This window comes from Vespa velutina, chromosome 7 (genome assembly GCF_912470025.1).
Source record: "Vespa velutina chromosome 7, iVesVel2.1, whole genome shotgun sequence".
Classification (NCBI taxonomy): Eukaryota; Metazoa; Arthropoda; class Insecta; order Hymenoptera; family Vespidae; genus Vespa; species Vespa velutina.
The window spans coordinates 2138187-2162020 of NC_062194.1; the positions used below are offsets into that span (position 1 = coordinate 2138187).

At 29.0% G+C, this 23834-nt stretch overlaps 2 protein-coding genes across 10 annotated transcripts; one reads left to right on the top strand and one right to left on the bottom strand.

The window, feature by feature from the left end:
• Nucleotides 1-910: 910 nt before the first annotated feature.
• Nucleotides 911-6252, top strand: LOC124950478 (2-phosphoxylose phosphatase 1). 3 transcript variants are annotated; one of them, XM_047497227.1, is made up of 4 exons: nucleotides 911-2084; nucleotides 4037-4204; nucleotides 4412-4977; nucleotides 5070-6252. In XM_047497227.1, exons 1-4 carry the CDS (start codon nucleotides 1994-1996, stop codon nucleotides 5811-5813), a joined length of 1569 nt encoding a protein of 522 aa, XP_047353183.1. In that variant the 5' UTR covers nucleotides 911-1993; the 3' UTR covers nucleotides 5814-6252. The 3 variants fall into 3 exon arrangements, with proteins under 3 accessions (XP_047353183.1, XP_047353184.1, XP_047353185.1); XM_047497228.1 differs by lacking the exon at nucleotides 911-2084 and adding an exon at nucleotides 2294-3190; XM_047497229.1 differs by lacking the exon at nucleotides 911-2084 and adding an exon at nucleotides 2295-3927.
• Nucleotides 6253-7664: 1412 nt separating this feature from the next.
• LOC124950334 (A-kinase anchor protein 9-like) lies at nucleotides 7665-23806 on the bottom strand. 7 transcript variants are annotated; one of them, XM_047496859.1, is made up of 24 exons: nucleotides 23600-23806; nucleotides 23421-23502; nucleotides 23015-23137; nucleotides 22576-22833; nucleotides 22300-22473; nucleotides 21849-22184; nucleotides 19452-21725; nucleotides 18839-18979; nucleotides 18425-18714; nucleotides 17633-18321; nucleotides 17407-17534; nucleotides 16746-16802; nucleotides 15731-15898; nucleotides 14941-15006; nucleotides 14221-14535; nucleotides 13514-14098; nucleotides 13263-13415; nucleotides 11518-13171; nucleotides 11015-11363; nucleotides 10774-10924; nucleotides 9809-10642; nucleotides 9445-9624; nucleotides 8920-9302; nucleotides 7665-8655 (listed from the first exon to the last, which is right to left on the bottom strand). In XM_047496859.1, exons 2-24 carry the CDS (start codon nucleotides 23481-23483, stop codon nucleotides 8529-8531), a joined length of 9498 nt encoding a protein of 3165 aa, XP_047352815.1. In that variant the 5' UTR covers nucleotides 23484-23502; nucleotides 23600-23806; the 3' UTR covers nucleotides 7665-8528. The 7 variants fall into 7 exon arrangements, with proteins under 7 accessions (XP_047352815.1, XP_047352816.1, XP_047352814.1 ...); XM_047496860.1 differs by having other exon boundaries at nucleotides 16746-16799; nucleotides 23421-23806; XM_047496858.1 differs by having other exon boundaries at nucleotides 23421-23806.
• Between the last annotated feature and the right edge of the window lie 28 nt (nucleotides 23807-23834).

Below are 23834 nucleotides of genomic sequence, written 5' to 3' on the forward strand. Positions count from 1 at the left end.
TTCTAAATTGGGATTTTTTTCTTTTTCTTTTTCTCTTTTTTTTTCTTTCTTTTTTTTTCTTTTTTTTTTCTTTTTTTTTTTTTTTTTAAGTGACAAACAAAAATGACAGTAGAGAGCGGATGGGACGCTGACGTAATTCGTTGAGATCTAGCTGAAATTTAGTCGCAGCATGCGTTACGTAGCCACATACCATAAGCGTAAATATATTCCGTTTAAGGTTGATGGCTAGATTGTTCGTAGTTGGTGGTTAGTCTCGGGATCTCGTATCAGAGCAGTTAATGCGAGTTACTCGTCGAGACCAAGACACAACCACGAAGTCGAGTCGTACTAGTAATCGTGCGCGTCTACCGGCACCGCTTCACTGTGATTACTAATCTAACGCCCCCGCATTCTGTGTTCCTTTGACTATATGTATGTACATACATACGTATGTATATATGTATATATATATATGATGATAAAGTATACTATTTATGGTATGCACTAAGGGATCTCACGATTATTCACGTAATTATGATGTTTGTAGGTGTTTCTAGAATTCTGAAAAAAAAAAAAAAAAAGAAAAGAAAAGATTCGTTAATTCAAAAGTTCCATTGAAAGATTGAATTTAAAACTTCTCATTCTCACGTAGTCTTCATTCTCCGTAATCTTATTTTATTATTTAATAAGAATATTACAGATTATAGATTCTCTTTATTATCAATAGCTTTTTTCTTTTCTTACTGAGAACACATGAAAAGATATATATATATATATATATAATACGTATACTTTTGTATAATTATATATATAGAAAGAAATAATTGAATTTTTTCTAAAAAAAGAACGCATTTGTTCAAACAAATTTTTCTGTTATTATCAATTCACGATAATTTAAATTGGATGAAAATTAATCTAATTACAACACGATAATATATCACTCAAACTACCACAAATTATGCATTATATTTAATATTATTATCTTGACGCGATGAATTTCCCAGACGAATAATATGCTATTCTTTAACAAAAACTAATTTATCATCTCGAAAAGAGAAAGGATTTAAAAGTATCTTTACATAATAATCTTAAACCCGTAAAACGAAAGATATATAAGAGATAAATATCCATTAATTTGCAATAGTAACGAATAAACGAATCCATTTGTGGTTAAAATCGTAGAAGTTAGCGACTAAGTTAGCTGTATATATATATTTATGTATATATATATATGTACGTACGTATATATGTATGTATATAGTCGCGCGAAAACACGGCGCTGTGTCTTCGATAAGAATAAACGTTAGTAGAGGGATTTCGGGTGAGCTTGTTCCCGGTCGGCTTAAGCTCGCGCAAGCTCAAGCTAAGAGGAGAAATGAGCGCTTGCGCGTACCTACTACTATTCGACCTAACCTTGATTAGCGTCGACAGGAGGAGCGGCTATGCGCCTCTCGGAAACGCAAAAAGTCGATTCCCGTGGGTGGTCGCGACGCGTTTCGGCGTCGCGACGACGAGGAACATCTAGTTGGCGATCATCGTAAGAGACGAGAGCTTCGTTCGACTTATAGAAGGAAGTTGTGCTACTGATATTGTTACTACTGTTATTACTGTTACCATCGTTAACTGTTCCTGCTACTCCTACTGCTACTACTGTTGCTACTGCTATTACCACTGTTACTATTACTGTTGCTGTTATTGTTGCCGTTTCTATTGCTGATGCTACTGATGCTGCTATGTCGTCTAAAGGGCGCTCAAACGAGGCCTGAACAACGAGGATGCAGTTTAGATCCGTAAATTCGATCAAACGGATCCAGATCCAAACTGATCGATCAACCACCAATACCAACAATTTCTTAACTTATTGTCATCGTCTTTATCGTTATCGTCGTCGTCGTTACCGTTATCATCGTCGTAACGCCTATCCTCCTTCATCCTCTTCTTCATCATCATTATCACCATTATCATCGTCATCATTATCATCTCACGACGCTCCTTCAACTAACACGGTCCTAAAATGCTGGCGGAAATGGTCCGTATCTCCTACCAGCATCGTGCATTCTACTGCTACGTGATTCTCAGCGTTTGGATATTCCTGCTGGTCGCAGGTAAATCCATTTCTCCTCTATCTATCTTTTTTTACTTATATATGTACATATAAGTATATATATATATATATATATATATATATTTTCTTTGTCTTTTTTCGAGTATCCTTACGTATGCTCTTCTACTTCTTCCTTCTTTCTCTTCTACTACTACTTATACTTCTTTTGCTCCTTCTATTATCTCTACTTCTCCAATCTCCCACTCCTCTTTCTCTTTCTCTTTCTCTTTCTCTTTCTCTTTCTCTTTCTCTTTATCTTTCGCTTCCTCTTTCTCTTCTCCTCTTCCTCTTTTGCCTAGAAAACGCGAATGTACCTTTTAAAAAGGGGCTAATTTCTGAACACTTGTTACGTCAGACTCTTATCACGGTCCGAGATAGAATGTAGGTTACGAATCGACTGTTTACGTAGGAAGAACTACTACAACGATGAAAATATTAACTAACTTTTTCATATTTATTTACCTGATTTTACGTCATATTACAGCGAACACGATCCTTCTTTGCGTACATACGTGTGTATGTCATATGATGTATATACAAACGTTCGAATCGAGTATAATAATAGATAATAATAATATTTCTTTTATACCTATATTCCCTCTCCCCATTCTCTTTCTCTCTCTCTCTCTCTCTCACTCACCCTCTCTCACTCTCTCTCTTTCTCTCTCTCTCTCTCTCTCTCTCTCTCTCTCTCTCTCTCTCTCTCTCTCTCTCTCTCTGAGTTACTCGAAATCCGTATTTCGATCGATTTCACTGCTCGTTGCTTTGCTCGGTCGTTGCTCGTACAAAAGTTAACACATTTCTTTGATCCTACAAACGCATAAATGAATCAATAATAATAATAATAATAATGATAATAATAATAATTCAACAATTTTTCAATGCATATATAATTACGATTTTTCTTTTTCTCAAAAGATAACCTTTAAATAATACGCGATAAAAAAAGAACTTCTAATACGAATAATATTATTGATATTAACTGACCTTAATGTTCTTTTTATATAAAACGTCGATTTTATTATTATTATTAACGACGTACCTAAGAAAAGCTAAGAAGATACATATGTATGTATGTTACATATGTACATATGTACGTATATGCAGGTCAGTGGTTCTTAACATTTTCTCAAGTACGAGAATCCCTATTTAACCTCAAAAAAGAAATGTTACAGAATCTTTTCGCGTTTGTCTCTCATTTATTTTACCATCGATAGGAAATTCGTATATAGACGACGTGTTAATCCAATTATAATTAATTGTTATTTTAATGATTTCTTTTTTTTTCTTTTTTTTACTCTATACTCACGACTTCCGTCTTCTCTAATTCCTTGGTTCAAAGACTAGAGATACCGGATGAAGAGTATCAACGTTTATTAACTACGTACATATGTACAAGTGTTTAAAGTAATCAACGTTAATAAATAACGTAAAATGATACTTACGATTATTTATTTATTTATTTATTTATTACGTAAAAGACTAATATGATTAACGTTTAATCGATAAATATCTTGTATTATGTATTATTTTGTTACGTAAAAATAACAATGTATTTGGTATATATCAACGTCAAATTTGAAATTTCAGTGAGCTTGCGAGATAGAGTCAATGAAATGTTTAATTAATCGAACTTATCAAAATTTATACGAAGAATTACTCGTCGATAAAAATAATCGATGGGTAATAAAATGGCTAATAAAAACGTATCGATAAAAATTTCATTGTTATTCTTTTCATAGTATCATAGTACAGTTTTGTTCTAATATCTAAAAAATTAGCGTAGTGTTTATCGTCGGGCATTCAAAAATTACAAAGAGGGAATTGATTAATAAAAATAATAGGTATAAAAAAATGATGATATATTCTTTAATAATCAACAAAAAGAAATAAAAAAAAAATAAATAAATAAAAAAACAAATGATAAGAATCTTACGTTTGATATTTCAACAGGAATGTACAAATATATTGGAATCGATGAGAAGAGTTCGATGCAAGCTAGAACGTTGAACGGTGATTTGTTGATAAGAGAATATCCGCGTAATTTGAAATCGGATATTAAAACGAAGAAGATATTTCGATTTTGTAATTCACCGAATGACATTAAAACAGAGGTCGAAGGTAATTGAATAAATTTATTTATCTAATAGGTTAGTAAATAAAATGGAAAAAAATGATAGATTATATGTACACATATTTAATATATATATATATATATATGTGTATACGTTATATATGTACACATAATTATTGTTTTCTCTCTCTCTCTCTCTCTCTCTCTCTCTCTCTCTCTCTCTCTCTATCTATCTATCTATCTCTGATAATTAGGAAAAATTGACGGGAGTTTAACATTGGGCGGTATAGTGATGTTTATTCGTCATGGAGATCGAGGACCCTTGGCTCATATAAGAAATATAAGCGCAGTTAATTGCGGCGGCGACTTTGGTACACTTCCGGAATTAGAAAACGTTTATTCAAATTATCTAGCTTTTCTACAAAACGTCTCGAGTTATTCCAGAACGGCATGGGCACAATTTTTAGGACCATTCCATGGTTTTCCAATGTTACCAAGTAATTCAAAGGATTGTAAGATAGGACAACTTACGACGCTCGGTATTGGACAATTGTTAAAAACCGGAATCACATTGAGAAATGCGTATTACCATAAGCTTAATTTAGGAAACGGTACTATATCAAGCAAGGATGTAGTTGTTTATAGTACCAGATATAGAAGAACGGTACAGAGTGCCGTTGCATTGTTGTATGCGCTATTAGAAAATGATACCTTTCAAAATCTTGCTAAGATAACGTTACAGGAAAGTCAAAGTTATGCATTTTGTAACGTCGATTGTGTCTGTCCAGCTGCCGAAAGATTTTTTAAGCAACACTTAAAGGTAATTTAATTTATTTTATTTTTCATAGAATAATTAAATATAATAATGAATACAAATAAATTCATCATATTATAGATGTTTTATATTTCTAGGAAATGTCAGATCATTTGAAATCTCATCCGGCAGTGACCGATTTGATAAGACAGGCATCGAACGCGGTTTTCGAAATTCCAGAACAAGCTCAATCCATTGATCCAAATACCTTAAGAGACGCTCTATTAACTTACGTCTGTCACGGTGCCTCCTTGCCATGTGTAGACTTTGAAACGCAACGAATTTGCGTTAAAACCGAACACGTAACTGGTCTTTTCGCATATACCGAATGGGAAGCTAAACAACTTGCTAAGAGTAACAGTAGAAAAAAATATGGTTTACTTAGAGCATACGGACTATTACGTAGTATAGTAACTTATATGCTTCGCATTATATCTGAAGCGAAACCAAAAATAGTTTTATACTCTGGTCACGACAAAACATTAGAATATCTTGCCACTGCGTTGGGCATAGTATCCGATAGAGTAACTATACCGCATTATGCTTCTCGTTTTATTATCGAAGTATATAAGATTAATTCTAAAAACGAGGATCACGTTGCCAGTGATTTTTATTTTCGCGTATTGATTAATGGTAAAGATTTCACGCAAAAAATACCATTTTGTAGAAATGCCAATTTTTATAGCGCGACGTACGTCGAACACGATGACACTAACAAAACGAAAAGAGATTCTAAGCTCTGTCCGATCGAAACGATTATAAGACACTTGCACGATGATTATTTTGTACCTTTCAATGCAACCAATTTTAAAGATGCATGCTCCGCCAGAAAACACGTATAGTTTTAATTATAAGATATATAATCGATGAAAGACCACGAACTGTTAATTTTTGTTTAATTATAACATAATTAATTTATAATTAGAATAAGTCATTCTGTTTATACCAATTCTTATAAAAAGTTATGTTCTAATTTTATTATATATTTTATATAGTTTATTTTTATATATATATATATATATATTTTTTTTTTTTTCTTCAACATTCCTTAATGCGTTTTTATATACCTGTAAATAATCTATATTGAAATATTTAAAAGGAGCAATCAAGACAATGACTGTAGATAATTTAATTTTTAATATAATGTCATATATTAATATCGAAAAGAAAGTATTAGATGATATTCTAATAAGACTTACACACGTATTATTATTGCATTGCGAGATATAATAATTTTCATTGAAAGCGAGCAAAGGAAAACAAAAAAAATAAATAAATAAAGACAAGAGCAAAAAGAAAATAAAAAAAAGAAAAAAGAAAAAAAAAGAAAGAAAAAATAAAAGAATCTACACAATCATTTGTTTGTAAGATCATGCAATGTCCAAGCACATAAAAGTGTGAAATAAAAAAAGGGAACGCTAATATAAGATGTTCTAAATAGATTAAACACAACAGACAGGAATATATTATAAACAAAGAAAAGCCTTAAATGCTTAGAATATATACATACATACATACATACATACATAAATACATACATATATATATAATGTATGTATATATATACACACACTCGACATATAAATCTTGACACTGTAGAATTAGATATTAAAGATAATTAACGTGATCATATAGGTCATTAGCATATATTTTATCACGTCCTATTGTATATATGTAAATGAATATCTCTAAACAAAATTCTATTATAGCTACATACCAGAAAGTACACAATTTTATGTGTAATTATTGAATTATTTAAAGCGCAATTATTTATTACCTTAAGTATAGTATTCTATATATACATATATATATATATATATATATATATATATATATATATATATATATATATATATACACATACACACGTAGTATATATATCTACAATTGATGATAATAATAAATTGTTGATGTTATATTGTTTTCATTTGTAAAGGTATTTGTATTTGTAAAAGCACCTGTAGTACGTATCGAAAATTATTGATAATAATATTGTTATATAAATTTATTATACTTTATATTAAGAACACAAGATAATGATTTGTTATACTTCGGTGGACCAGAATATTCCTGTAATAAATCTTTGCGACATGTGCTTTTTGTGTGTGTGTGCGCGCGCGCGCGCACGCGCCTGTATGCGTGCGTATATATGGCACACCTTGAAAAAAAAAAAGAATTAATACACGTGCATACACACATTCCTGGAACTGAATATAAAAAAAAACATGTGGTATTAAAGGTTTATCAATTTTTTATAGTAACTTGATGATATATATATACATATATACATATATATTACATTTTTTATAAAGACATTTTTGAAAAGAGCAAAAAAAAGAAAAAAAAAAGAGAAAGGAAATCATTGATATTAAAATCAAAAGTAATATTTTTATTTCTTTCGTAATTTTCTCTCTGTAACGGGAGGGTGGGGGGGAATTAGAGAGAAAAAAAGAACCATAATATGACGTAGTATTGTTTATTAGCAAAAATAAGAATTATTTGAAACGCAGTTTAGTTTTTTCTCAAGATGAAATTTTGCAAGGTGCAAAAATCTCTCTATCGTAATATTATAATATATACATATATACTATGATTATATATATATATATACATATATATACATATATACATATATATATATATATATATGTGTGTAAAGGTATTATTGTATCTTTTATTAATAGAGTCCTATATAAAATTCACTTGTTATACATTTTATTCACAATATAAAAAACTTCGTAGAGGGAGAAAGTTCATAAATAAATAGCAATCGTGTATTATAATATACAAGGCACAAGTTTGCACTTTCAGGAGGCTTGTGATACGTAATACTACAAACAAATATTATCCTACAAATTATATAGCTTTGGTAAAATGACACGATTAGAGATGAGCACAAGAGTTAGAGAAATAAAAATTCTCGAGAAAAAAAAAAAATGAAGAAAAAAAAAAAAAGAAATAAAAAAAATACAAAAAAAAAAAAAAAAAAAAGAAAAAACTATAGCTTTCTCTTGCTTGCTTTCTTTCTTTCTTTCTTTCTTTCTTTCTTTCTTTCTTTCTTCTTAAAAGTAAAATATGTTTATCCGTTTCTAAAACAATATTATGTCTCGATATTATGTTTCGTTTACGTTAAAATTTATATACAGTCTCTTTAATATTCAATATATCGCACGTTTGAAAAATCAAATGAAATATTTACTTGATGTTCTTATCAAAAACTATTCGATTGCGATATAATAAAGTATTATCTAATGAGAAATAACAAAATGTACAGATAACGGACGCGTATATAATAAGGAAATTCTTCATGCTACCTGGTAAAAAATAGCAATCTTATTATAATCCTTAATCAATTTGTAGCGCGACATTCTCAAATATGATGATGATGACACACTAATCTCAAATCACAGTCACGAACTTCTTATATCGTGTATGTGCTTTATATATATATATAGAAAAAAAAAAAAAAAAAAAAAAAAAAAAGAAAAAGAAAAAGAAGAACAACAACAACACAGTGTACCTGTTGATCCTCTAATACACACTATAAATATATAATACTATTCGGATGATATATTATCATCGACAGCTCCCGGCTCTATCACGGCTAATCCAAGTTTTTGCTGAATATTTTTTAATCGCTGATAATATTGTTCGAGATCGAAACCGCTAACGCCAGGGTCTTTCCTAAAAGAAAAAAAAAGAGATCGAAAAAAGTCAAAAAAAAAAAAAAAAAAAAAAAAAAAAAAATAAAGAAAAAATAAAGAAAAAGAAAACAAGTAACGAAGTCAAAAGAAAGAATACAAAAAAAAAAAAAAAATACTCCACGACAAAAATCAATAAGATATCAAATGAATTGTCAAAAAAAAAAAAAAAAAAAAAAAGAAAAAAAAACAATAAAAGTGCCATAAGAAAAATCATAATACATTAATTAATAATAATGATACATACTCGAATATTGATTTTTCTCTTATCGGTGGTGAATGATTTAACGTTGTAAATCGAATAGGAGGGACAAACGATTGATTTTGATTTCCTATTATCATGTTAGCACCTATACGTCTACCCGTACGCCATCGTATTATCAGCCACTTCATTCGATGTATACTAATTATTACAAGAACAGCACTTTTAAAACGAACGATGGGCCTTTTACGTTGATGATCCTTTTTAGCATGTAATCGTTCCTTTTGCGTTAATTGAGCAAGCATCGCAAATGTATTTTCCTCCGAAATTTCATAACTTGCAATAACGCAAATCAAATAACGTTTTTGATATATCAACGATTTCCATTTGCTATTGGCCCGAAGATATTTACTGTAAATGTGCTCCGCCTGTATATAAATATATCACATGGATATAAACAATTGTATTAAGGGCACAAAAAAAAAAAAAAAAGAAGAAAAAGAAAATGAAAAAGAAAAAAGAAAAAAAAATATATGAGAAAATATTAAATATATGATAATATGTATCCACCTTATCAACGTTCTCCAATTGACCTGCACTCGCTAACGGAAAATGTTTATTCTGTTGCAATTGTGTTTGGAGTTCTTTTATCTGCTGTTTCAGTTGATCCTTGTCGTGTTTAACTTTGGTCAATTTAAAATGTAGTATATCCTTCTCGTTGGAATATTTTTCATTCGCGTCAGTTAATTCCTACGGAATGAAAGAGAAAAATGAAAGAAAAAAAAGAAAAAAGAAAAAAAAAAAAGAAAGAAACCAGGAGAAAAAAAAAAAGCAGCAAATTTATGACAACCAACACATTGAGAAAAATGCGACATTAGAATTTATAAAACATTCACCATTCAAGAAGAAAAGCTTTCTTTTTTTTTTTTTTTACCTTAATCCTGTTCATATATTTAGCGGGATCGTTATTTTCCTTTGCGGATCTATTATCTAATTCTTTCGTAAGATCCACCATTTTCTTAACACAAGTTTTTAACTTTTGTTGCAATTCAAATGCCAGCTCTCTTTGTTTCCTCTCTTCCTCCTTGGATAAACTTAATTTTTCCATTAATTCGATTTCCTTAGTCTTGAAACTGTCCAACTTTTGTCGCAATTTTGATTCACGCTCTCCAAATTCCTTTAATTCTTGTTTCGATTGTTTCATATCGGCTTCCAAATCTATTATAACTTCTCTCGCATTTTCAAGTCCCCTCCTTAATCCTTTGAGCTCGTAATGCTCGCTAGCCCTTTTATCCTGTCTCTTTGCCTCGGCATCGGACATAGTTTTAATCCTTTTCTGTAACCATTCGCACTCATTCTCCTTTCCCTTTAATTCCTCTTTAATTCTTCTAAGATCGGTCTCCAATTGTTCTTTAATACCTTCGACAAGTACCAAACTACTCACTAAACTTTCTTTCTCCTCAATTACAACCTCCAATTGTTTCTCATAACGATTTCTTTCAGTTTCAATTTTCTTCAAATTATCTCTTAATTCTGAATTATTTCTCTGTTCCTTTTCATACTCCTCTACCAACGCTATATACTTCATTTGTTCGGTTTTCAAAAGATCAACCAAACCAGGCAATTGATCGATCTTTTGCGACTCAATGTGTTCTCTCATAGAGCTCAATCGTATTTCCAAATTTTTATGCTCTTGGCGCATCGATGATATCTCATTTCTCAATTTTTCTTCTATCACAAGCGACGACTTTAACTTTTCTTGCAGACACTGTTACGACAAAAATAATTACAAATAAAATTTCATTTTGTTCTAGACTTTTTTTTTTTTTTTTAATATAAAACTAATGGTTAAAAAAAAAAAAAAGGGAATTAACACAAATAAGAAAAAAAAAGAAGTACCTCGATGAGTTCGTTATTTTGTACGTGAGCCGACTGCATTAATTTTTGATTCTTTTCCATTTGTAATTTTAAAGAACGTACTAAATTCCTTTCACCCGATAGTTCCTTGTCGAGTTCCGTTATTTTCTTTGACTCTTCGACTAAATCTGACCTAATGGAAAATAAATATTTGCTCATCGAAATGCATATATTGATTGCTTTCTTAAAAATATTATTAATAGAAAGTAAATTAATTTCTTACTTTATTTGGAAGATGCGATTTTCATATTCCGCTACCTGACACTTAAGCATTTCCTTTTCGATTTCCAACTCGTCCTTCAATTTCAATAATTCCTCATTAACCTTATCCGCCTGTTTTAATCGTAATTTAAGATCCGCACATTTTCGTACCAATATTTCGTATTGATTGTCTTCGATTCCTTTTTTATAAGGGGATGAACACTGTGATATAGATTCTCTTTCTCTTCCTTGCAATATCATTTCCTCTCGATCACTATCGATGGCATTCATAATTTGTTTATCCAAACGAGCTGATAAATTAAGTTCTCTTTTTACCATATCTTCGATATCAGTATCGTCCTGCGATCGACCTAAATAAAAAAAAAAAAAAAAAGAAATATATATATATACACACACACACACACATATACATACACATGAACATGTCCAAAAAAAAAAAAAAACGTGTTATCAATTATTTAAAAAATTAATACAATTGTTAGTTATAAAAAACAAAAAACTTACGTGCAGAATATTCTCTCAAAAGTTCAAGTTCTTTAGTCAATCTTTCAATTGTATCTTTCAATTCTCCATTGATTTTATACTCCTCTTTAAGTTTTTTCCTCAACTCTACCACATTACCAGATTCCTTCATCTTACTTTGAATAGTTTCTAATGCTCTGTGTAAACTTCTACTATCATCGCTCATCTGTCTTATAACTTTATCCTTCTCTTTTAAATATTCTTGAAGATGATGTATCTCCTGATCCTTACAATCGGATGGCGAGGATGTACCCGAAAAACTACTACGTCTTGCCATTTCCTCTAATCTTCTAATAATCTGATCTCTATTGTTTAATCCATCCGTCAATCTTTGAATTTCACTTTGACTATCTATAAGTTCTCGTTCACATTGGTCCCATTTTTTCTTATATTCGTATAATTGTTTATTCTCATTTTCAATTTCAATGTTTCTTGTCCTAATAGTTTCAATAGTGATTTCCTTTTCCGATAAAACATCCTGAAGGCTTTGTAATTCTCGTGCTTTCTCTTGAATCGATGCAACATATTTTTCCATAATTTCTTCGTTCTTACTTTGCATGGTCTCTCTTAATTTAGAATTCTCGGAGTTCAATTCTATCATTATCTTTTCATTCGTTTGCATTTTATCCTTCATATCCTGCAATTCATTTTTCTTTAATTTCAATGTATTTTCCACCTGTAATAAATCTTTCCTTATCTTATTTTCGGACGCTTGCATCAATTCGTATTGATTCTTATAAAAGTTCTTATCGCGTGTCTGAGTTTCGCAAGTTTCTTTCAGCTCTAATTGCAATTCATTAAGTTGTTTACGTAATGTCAATAATTCACTTTCACGTTTCTCCAATATCGTTATTTTGTCATTTAATTCTTCCTTTATCTCGTGCAATTCTTTTTCTAATTGTTGAACTTGCAATTGCATCGTCTCATCATTGTCAAATTCTCGTGTATGCGTCGCAGACGTTCGATAAGATTTGAAACTATCCTGAGAACTGTCGTTGTTTATTTTTTTATTACTCGCGTACAATAAATTCGTACCTGAAATTTCTTTTTTAACAGGAGTACGTATCGTTTGTTTGGATTCGACAGATGGTTTGTTCGTATCAATCGCATCTCCAACGTCTTCATTAGATATTTTCGATTCTGTCTCGTTATTAGGTAAATCAATGTCAACGGATACATGTAAATTCTGATTGTACGTACTTTGAGAATGTGAGCCTAAGTCTAACGGGGGTACCTGTATACTCATCTTGTTAGTTTCTAACAAAGGAATGACAGATGCATCCAATCCTTCTTTAGACGATGGAGAAACCGATGAAACTTTAAAACTAGAAATATTATGAGGTATAGTCTGTACTAAACTCTGACCACATCTAATTACTTCGGAAACATCTTCGCACTCAGAATGAATAGAAAGTATGTCGCTCAAAGTACGAGCACTATTTTTTGGTTCTACATGTTTGGCTAATTCTCTAAGCTGTCCCTCGTCCAATGTCACAGACGAATAGATCTCTAATTGTTTCTCTTTTTTAGCTAACTGTTCCTTAAGATGATCTATCTCTTCATTTTTATCAGCTAACATAGAATCTATTAATTGCGGTAACTCCAATTGAGCTTGTTCCTGAATTCCGACCTTTGACTGAAATAAGACATTATTATATTTATATGATAAATGTAATAAAGAAAAAAAGAAATTGATTTTTAAAGATCTTAATATTATATTAAATCACCTGCAGATTCTTCTTCTCATCTTCTAGAACAGTTAAACGATCTTTCAGTTTCTGAATCGTCATACTTTCTAATTGAACGACGTTTGCAATTTCTGCTTCTTTCTCTAATAATAACTGATTAGATCTCTGCAGCTGATCCTTCACATCATTTAACTAAAAAATAATTATTATAAACAAAATTTTAATAATCTTTTATTTCACGCAATATATAAAAATTTTCATGTAAAAAATTATATGACATTATTTAATACCTCTAATTCCTTATCAGAAATGGTTTGTTCCAATGCTTGAATCTTGGTATTAGCTTCGTGTAATTCAAGTTCTAATCTTGATGTTGCTTGCCTTTGAGCAAACGGAGCACTTTGTTTTTGTTGCTCCAAACGACCACGCATTGCTTCCATTTGATACAATTGTTCAGATGCCGTTTGTTGTAATATTTCTTGTTCCGCTTGTAATTCCTCATTTTGATTTTTGAGCCCTGACAATTCCATCTCCAAATCCTTGATCTTTTTGAAAGCAGCTTCCTCAACCCTAGCATGCTTCAAGATTTTCTCCTTAAGTTTAAGTATTTCGTCAAGAGGTAAAATTGGTGGAGCTGTAGGATCATCTGGCGTAGGACATCTAGTGGCATCAATTTGTTCTCTGATGGAAACATCTTCGCTTGGCTGACTTTGACTGATGCTTAAGGTAGAATCAGAAATATGTAAAGATTCTAAATTTTTTATTCTCTTGTCCAATTGAAGTTGTAGATCTCTAAGTTCAACTTTCATTTGTTTCAATGTAGAAGAATTAGCATCAAAGTGTTCAGAGCTCAACTTATGCTTCCTTAATTCTTCCTATAAAAATAAACATGTATTTATTTAATATCAATACCAAAGAAAATTATTTCTTAATTTCTATTATATATAATATAGAAAAATTATTTTATCGACCAAATTTATAAAAGTTTAAAATTTACCTGTAAATGAGTAATATGTTCATTTATTTGTCTACTCGTTTCACCCATCTTTATGGAATCTAATTCCTGTACAAGATCTTGTTGATTTTTCGTCTGAGCAGTAATTATTGCTTCCAATTGTGTAATTTGAAGTTGCAATGATTCCTCTCTTTCAATCTTTCCCTGTAATTGTTGCTCCAAATCGTGTACAATGTCTCTTAAAACCCATATTTTATCAACTGCAGCTTTAAGTTCACTTTCAGTCTCAGATTTTTTAGCTTCCGTATCAGACATCATAGAGGACATTTCTCTCATTTGTGATTCTAAAGCTTCCACCTAAATAATATATATAAGTTTTAATTTATTGAACATCGACATGCTTTAAATGTTAACAAAACCGTAGCAGCAAATTATTACAACATTACAAAGAAGCATTTCCCAATATATAAAGCAAACAAAAATAACATAAGCATAATACCACTTATAAATTTATGAAAATAATCATTTTAACCATATATTTTAATTTTAATTATTTCATCTCATTTTTACTGCATTATTAAATACACATGCATAAAAAATTTTGTGTATTTAATCAATAAAAAAATATATTTTCGAAGATATAATTATTGAAGAATATAATATAATTAATATAGAAGCTAAACGTATTTATATTTTTATTGTGTATCATATTATTATGTTATATAATATTATCTGATTTAAAATAAGTACAGTAACACTCACTGTTTTGGCGATGTCGATTACTTGAAGCACAGGTATTTCTGTCGATGAATCGGGTGATAGTGAATTCTGCATTGTGCAACAAACAGAAAACCAAAACCAGGAGTGCAGAAAAATCGGTGTTAATAAAATTAGTATTAATGCATATTGCAAGCAACCTCATCACCATAATATAAATAATGACATTAGTTGTAGTAAAAAAGCAACTAATCTTCATTATATTTTTGGGAGAATAATAATTTTTTTAATAAAATATTACCAACCCAATTTTTTTATCAGGATGTATTTTAATCATTATAATATATAAATTATGTATCAAGTAATTTTCCATTTGATCGTATAGCAAAATGAATTATATTTATATATGAATTTGATGATATAAAAAAAATTCATTATATCTTTATTATTAAAAAAAAAAAAAAAAAATTATAATGTACCAATTACTACTTATGAAGCATAACGATAAAGAAATAGATAGAAAAAAAAATTTCAATAAAGTAAAATCTTTGAAATCATTATTTCTCTAAGATGTTACGAACTTTGCATTGCAAATATTGTATTGACAATTATTTAAAAGTCTGTGCAATACGATACATAAATTAATGTATTTGAAATATACGAAAAAAGTATGTGCCACATTAAAAATTAATGCATGCAATACTGATTTTTATTTAGTGATAAATGCTTTTTTTTTCTTTTTTGACACCATGAAAAAAAAAAAAAAGCATTGAACTGTTAATTCAATTTAAATTAATAACCAGGAATAAAAACTTTATTTTTGAAGAAAATTTACCTCAGAAGTTATACGTTGATCTCTTTCTTTTTCACGTTCTCGTTCTTTCAATTGCTCTTGCAAATGATTTATTTGTTTGGCAGAATCATCTCGTTCAGCCTCACGTTCTGCTGCTTGTTCTTCCAAAAATGTACGCGTTGCTTTTAATTGTTTGTCCGCTGCTTCGATCTAAACGATTATATTGATTATAAATATTATTGAATATACATATATATATATATACATATACACAATTTATTTAAGACGTAATAATTGCCTGATTAAAATGGAGATTAATCAATTTAAAAAAAAAAAGAAAGAAAAGGAAAAATCGATATAGAATTTTATTATCTAAGCACGATTATAGTGTTACTATTTTTACAAGCTGTAACACTTAATACATTTATTATATTTAAAAACAAAAATGTTAAGTATATATATATACTCCATGAAAAAAAAAAAAAAAAGAAAAAAAAAAAAAACATTTAACAATTATTAATGTACCAACCATAATTTTATATAATCCAGACTTTTTGGGGGAAAAGAAAAAAAAGATAATAATAATGAAAGGAAAAATTATGCGGAATACATTCATTCGCTTATAAATTTCATGCAGTAAAAACATATCATGCACTATGAACATACTGCATCGAATGCATTCAAAGAAATATTAGATAAAATACAAATGTATCTAAGTACAATTATATGAAACTTAATTGTCCTAAAAATTACCTTTCAATGCATTGTACCGAAAATATATATGAAAACTAACATTTATTTTGCATGCATATCAGAGATCCAAGCTTGTCATTGAATATTAATATTTTGTTTAATAAATTTGTATTTATATCGCGTAAATAAAATTTAATGTTATTACACATTTTCAAAAATGATGTCAACAGAGATAATTATATTGCTGCAGAAAATTAATCATATATATATATATATATATATATATATACATGTATATACATATATAAAATGCATATAAATTTACTACTAATTTTCTAATAATATTAGTTGTTCTGTAATTTACCTTTCCACAGCAAACCCTGTGAATGTATGAAGGAGAAGTAGTTTCTAAAGGCACCTGCTGGCAAGACAACGGAACGCCAATCAATTTTTTAAGAATTCTTCTTCAAAGCCACATAATTTATCTATTTCACGTCTACATTATATTACAAATATATTCGCGGAAAAGCTATCCATAAGAAATATATTGTTAATGATGAAATGTTAATTCCTTAAGGATGAAAACTAATAGAGATTTTTCTTTATTAATATAATTTAAAAAATTCTCTGCTTATTTCATGTTGTACCAATGAAAAATATAATTACAGACAAACGTGGAAATATAATAATACTGAAAAGCAGATTTGAATTTATTATAAAGACTGTATTTCAAATGTGCATGCCAAATTATAAAAAAAAAAAACTGGTTTTCTTTTTTTTTTACTCAAACAACTTCATTTGCTTACCTTATCAAGAGGAAATAATTTTATACTCATAAATACAATGATATTCTAGGGCTCATAGATGCAACATATAAAAAAAAAAATAAATAAACTAATATAAGAAAGAGACTACCAATACAATGATGCACCATGAATTCCTTATATGTAGCATAACAAAAGTCTAAGTAAAATAAAAATACATGCAATTGATATTATACAAACCTTGAAATAAAGGCAACTTACCTGTTGTTGCAAATCTTCTTTTTCCTTTCTTGCATCTTCCATTAATTTATCACTTTGTGTGCACAATTCTTCTATCAATTGCAATAAATATGAACCCTCACCACCGCCATTGGACAATACATGTCTTGCTGAAAAGGATTTTATATATTTTATATTTTCATTCGCAAAATAAAAAGATTTATAATTTAATATCTATTAATTCGTAATAAATAAAATTTGTTGATACCTTTTTCTTGTAATTGTGAAAAATCTTGAAGAGTAATGTCATTTCTAGTTTCGTCGTGTTCACCATAACCCTCGGTAATAATTTCCTTTTTGTTTTCGGCATTAATTAATTTCCTTTGAAGCTCAATAATATTCATTTTCAATTGTTCTGATTCTTCCTGATAATTTAATAATAAACCTTCAGTATGATTTAATTTCATAGTTAGTTCTTCAATAATATTTTTTTTCCACATATTGTTTGAAGATATATCCAATTTCTCGTCAGGCGAAATTGAAATATTAAATACTTCTGCACTTTCTGTTCTTAATCTATGTAAGCTGTTATTTAATTCTGATCGTAATTTTTCTATTACATCTTCATTTTTAACAAGTATACCCCTTAATGTTTCATTATCGCTATTTATAATTGATATAATTTCATCGGATTGTGGAGCAAAATGAACCTTCTTAACTTTTACTTCAGAGGTACTTGGATGAACTTTAGTTTCATTTTCATGGTCTACTTCAGATATTTTAGAATGATCAATTGCTATGCTCGAAATATTTTCTTTTGAATTTAATGAAGGTATTTGTCTTTTTAAAACTTCATTGATAAGAGTATTATTGACTTCTTCTTCGCAAACAGCAAAATATTTTATCAATTCTCCAATTAAATTTTTAAGAGTGAAACACATCTTATGTAAATGATCTCTGTTTTAAAAAATGACAAAAATATATATTGTAAATAAAAAATACATCATTTATACAATTTGTATATTGCATATCTTGTAAAAAATATTGACTATTGCAATACCTTTCTTTAATTCCAATTTTCAAGGAAACTACAGAATTATCAATGTCAATTTCCTTTTCAAAATCTTCAGGCATCATCCCAGCTTTAATCTTATGAATTTCTTCTTTATGATTTTCAATTAATTGAGCTAAATTGTAAGAGTATTGTTCTTTTAAACGAAGCACCTCGGCAGCATGATTTTCTTTCAATTCTTGTATTTGTTGCTTAGCGTTATTAGTTAATTTATCTCGTAGTGTTATTAATTCGGATGGCCAATTATCTTCCCCGTCATTTTCAACTAATAAAAGTGCCTGTACAATGATATAAAATATAACAATGTTTTTAAAATTAATTACTCCAAACAATTTCATTGTAAACGTGCATAAACATATGTATAAACGAGCTATTAAATATTTGCAGGTGGCTTGAGGCTACCTGAATTTGTTCCTGAAGAGCGTTGACAATGTCAAGTTTAGCTAATGCCACCTGTTCTTCTAATTGATGATTGTAGGCAGCTTGCAACTTGGATAGTTCACCATTTTCCAGTGTTCTTGTATCAAACTCTGTTTGACAACACTGCATGCCAGAACATGCCGTATGATAATGTGTTAGTTACACAAAAACTTTGGTTTAGTTTTAATACATTAACTTTATTATTACTATTATTACTATTATTATTATTATTATAGATCTTATTAATAGTAAAAATTAAAGAAAAGACACAATCATAAATAAAACATACATAATAATACATGCACATATATATATATATACAAAAATTGCAGACTGGAAAGTCCTGAAGCCATTTTTTTTTTTTCCACAACATGTAAAACTTTCGAATGGAGCAAACATTTATATTAGTTTTTATTAATAAATATATAGATATATATATATATAAAAATTATCATTTCCGTGCAATTATGGACATAACATTGCTTTAAAACAATACAATGCATTGTCAAAATATTCGATCGGAAAAAGAAAAGAAAGGAAAAAAAATAAAATAAATGAAATAAAAATTATATATAAGAAAATATTTATATGTTACCTGTTCAATTGGTTTTGGTAAAAATGAAGGGCCAATATCTAATTTTACATTCTTCAATTGACTCCTGTGTATTTCTTTTTGATCCTCTAATAATTTTTCATAATATAATTTTATATTTTGTATTTCAACATTTTTCTTATCCAATTGTTGTTTTAGTGTCTTAATACTTGTTTCATGTTCTGATTCTACGTTAGACAAATCCTCATTAGAAATTTTATGTTTTATTTCTTTAGTCGTGGTAACAGGTGTACCGCTTCTAGAGTGATGTCCAGATACGTTTCCAACATTTAAACAATCTCCTGCACCTCCAAAATATACATCTTCCGTTAATTCTTCAATTTCACTGTCATTATCGGACATTTTTTTCGATTGCTGACTAAATACTTCCTCGGAATATTGTTTTTCCATTTGCAAACATTTCTGTTCAAAATATGTTCTTAATTCTTCCATCTCTTTAGCATGACGTATTTCTAATTCGTTCTTCAATTCATTCAATCCGATATTCCCTTCTTTCACATTAAGTAAAAGTGTTTGCATTGCTTTTAATTCCTTCGAACAATCTGCTTTAATAGCACTTATCTCATGTTTGTGCTGTTCAATCAAATTATCTATATCCTTTTGCAATTTATTCTTTTCTACTTGCAAATCGTCCAACGATTTATGTAATACATTTATTTCTTCCCAATCCGCTTTCAATTTTCTATTTTCATCCAATAAAGATTGCTTCTCCGATTCTAATTTATCACATAACACACAATACTGATGTAATTTGTTTGATATCTCATCATAATTTGATTGCTTTTCTATCAAATGTTCCATTTCCTTAAACATATTCTCATTTTCTTGCGTAAGATATTTCACTTCATTTTGCATAGATTTTATTTTCTCATCATATTGTTCCTTAATAACATCTAAATTATCAGTTTCGTTAAACGAATTTTGAGTGTCATTTGTAAAATCTTTAGTAGTCTTATTATATCCAAAATGTTTAGGTAAAGCTGCACAAAATTCTGATAATGGTAAAGATATGTCTATAGTACTGTCTTGCATTGCCAATGTCTGATTTAATTTTTCCTCAACTTCTGCACATTGTGCCCAAGCTATTGCCAAACCATTTTTTAATTGTTTACACTCATCCTCCGAATGTTTCATTTGTTCTACCAGTTCATTTAGTTTTTTCGTATTATCTGTAGTTTCAATGTTCTTTTGTTCTACGATACGTTTTAATTCTTTTATTTCATTCTCATACATCGTTAGTTTCTGAAGCATTTCAATAGAATCACTTTTATCTATGACATTTATATTTCTAGTATCATTACTCGTAATATTTTCCGAAGGCACATAATTCGTCAAATTTGATTCTCTCATAGATATCATTTCAGATTCTAATTTGTCGCACATATTTTTCGTATCCTTTAATTGTTTCTCGTAAGATTTATTAATAAGATTAGCCTGTTCCAATTCCTTTTTCATTTTACATCCATTATCTTCCAAATTTTGTATTTGTTCTAGTAATACTTTCTCCAATTGTTCCTTCTCCTCGAGTCTTTGTTTTGTTAATTGATATTTAATAGTTACCTCATCGAAAGTTTGATAAGTAGTTTCATTAAACTCACTAAGCATACTAACGTTTATACCACTGAGTCTTGACAATGATTTTTCTAAATCATATATTCTAGAACTCATGGTACGCTCGTGCGCTTGGTTATTTTCAATGAGAGATTGAGCTGCTGAATATCTAGATGATAAATCATCCAATTGAAATTTCAATCCATCATTTTCTTGTTTCAATGTAGCAGCATTTATTAATGCCTGATCCAATGAACGTTCAATACTTTCTTTAGATTCTAATACAGTGGTAGCAGCTACGTATTTCGAAGTTATCTCATCTAATTGAATTTTATGCAATTCAATCTGTTCATTCAATAATTCTTTCTCCTTTTGATTATTTAGTTCCTGCAAGCGACGGTTATTCTCTGCTTGTACTTGAAGCTCTTCAAGTTTGGAATTAAACATATCAGCTTCAGCTTGAGCTCTATTTTGAGCCTCTGAACGGTTTACCAACTCAAGTTTTAAAGTCTCAACGGTTTTTTTATAATGTGCCAACTGTGCTTGAAAAACTGATAATTCTTTGGCATGTCTACTTTCTAAGTCTGGTAATTCTTTATTTAAACGATCAGCTAATAATTTATTTTCTTCTTTCAATGACTGCAATTGTTCCTCATATTTCACGCAAATATTTTTTAATTCAGTTTCATGTTTTATTGATAAATCCTAAACAGAAGAATTAAAAGCATATTATTTAAATGAAAAATACTATTACATTCAATGTATTTTGAAGATACTTTTTACTTACATATATATATAAATTTTATTTATATATATATATAAACGAACCTTTATTTCCTGCTGATGTCTAGCAGTATTTGTATTGGTTTCAGCTGTGAATTTCTCTAAAATATGTTGCATATCTTGTTTTATTTTATCAACGCGTGCTTCATATTGCTTTTGTTGTTCCAACATCTCTGCAATGTTTAAATTTTTTTCAGCAGCACCAACGCGAATTTGTTCATTCAAATTATTAATTTGTATTTTATAATCACTAATCTCGGCATTTCGCGTTTCCTTTTCCATTTCTAATGTCTGAACATGTTTATGAATTTGTGCCAATTGAGAATTTAATTTACTTATGACAGTTTTTTGATTGGTTAAAGTAGTTTCTAACATGTCGATCTAGAAAGAAGGAAATATTTCTTATAGTATTAACTAACAATGATTTAGAAAAAAAAAAAAAAAAAAAAGGAAAGAAAAAAGAAAAAGAAAAAGAGAAAAAAAATATTTAACTCACTTTTTCTTGCAAATTTATACTATGCATGCCTCTTGGGCTAGATTCTCTTGCTGAATTTAAAGAATTAAGTTGTGCCACAAGTGCATCTCTTGCAGACAATGCTTGTTCCAAGGAAGATGTCAAATCTTCTATTAAATTATCTCTTTGATTTATTGCTTTTTCAAATTCTTGTAACTATTCGATAAGATATTCAAATACAATAAATAAATGAACAATTCAATAACATATTAGTTAAATTAAATTTTCATTTAAATCTAATATTTAATTTTGGCTTACTTTCGTATGATATAAACATATTACATCTCTACTAGGAATACTGCTATTATGACTTTGCGAAGAGTTCGGAGAAGATGTTTCTCCTCTAAGATGATCAATTTCTGCATTTAATGCTGCTACAATGGCTTCCTTCCCTTGCAATAGTTCTTCTAATTCAGCTACACGTCCTGCCATACCCTCTAAATCTCTATCTGCTTCACCTTCGCTCATACTAACGCTACTTTGTGTTACATCTCTTGAAGACATAACTTCATTTATCTAAAATAAATCATAATAAGAAAGAAAAAAAAAAAAAAAAAATAAAAAAGAAAAATACATGACACTTATAATACATAAAGATGTCAAAAAAAAAGAAAATATATATACACACACAAATACACATATCAGATTGTAATAAAGAATATAAATGTTAAAAGAAAATAAACAAATTTAATCTTACAAAAGATCCTCTTTGGTCCATTGATTTATCATTATGATAAGATTCTTCATCAGACTGTTCATCTGTCTGAACATAATGCATTCCTTGTGTTTTATTTGACCGTGCTATTTTATATTTTTCCAACTGAAATAATTCAATTAAAAGATCAAATATATGAGCTTGATCTTATTATATTCCTTATGTTTCTGATTCTATTGTCATTACAAATATTTTAATAATTTTTGAAGCAAATGTCAAAATTATAAAAAGATAACGTTATTTCAAACGCATTATTCATATGTGCTCTTATAGATATAATATTTTTTATGAGGCAACAAAAGATATATTCATATAACGACAAAAAGGTTGTCTTTGCAAAAAAAAAAAAAAAGGAAGAATAAATAAATGATGATTTTTATAAACATACCAAATCTCTCCCAGCTTCCAATGAACGTTTTCTACGTTCATCTTCCTCCGACATACTGCTCATTTAATTAAAATTTTATTACCTATTAACGAACAATTTTTTTTAAATATTTAATTATATTAATTGTTACTTATTAAGTAACAATTTGTCACAATTAGATTAACTACATTTCAAATAACATTTTCTTTGTCACACTACGCTCGTCGAGTTAAATCCGTTAAATTCCTTCTGTCCGTTGCTTATTTTATAAAAATATGAACACCCTGGCGTCCAATAAAATCACGAAGTTATTCAATCTAGATGCGTTTCCGGTGGTGATAAAAAAAACGACGAATATAAAAAATATTATTTAAAAATTGTTCCCCAATTGGAAAATAATTAAATTGCGATGTCGATATTCATCGAATAAAATAA

Coding starts and splice junctions, on each gene's coding strand:
- LOC124950478 (XM_047497227.1), top strand. CDS start 1,994: ATGCTGGCGGAAATGGTCCGTATCTCCTACCAGCATCGTGCATTCTAC. Junction 4,205..4,411: donor CATTAAAACAGAGGTCGAAG/GTAATTGAATAA, acceptor TCTGATAATTAG/GAAAAATTGACGGGAGTTTA. Junction 4,978..5,069: donor TTTTTAAGCAACACTTAAAG/GTAATTTAATTT, acceptor TTATATTTCTAG/GAAATGTCAGATCATTTGAA.
- LOC124950334 (XM_047496859.1), bottom strand. CDS start 23,483: ATGAGCAGTATGTCGGAGGAAGATGAACGTAGAAAACGTTCATTGGAA. Junction 18,322..18,424: donor AAAATTGGAATTAAAGAAAG/GTATTGCAATAG, acceptor TTTTTAAAACAG/AGATCATTTACATAAGATGT. Junction 14,099..14,220: donor AACATATTACTCATTTACAG/GTAAATTTTAAA, acceptor TTATTTTTATAG/GAAGAATTAAGGAAGCATAA.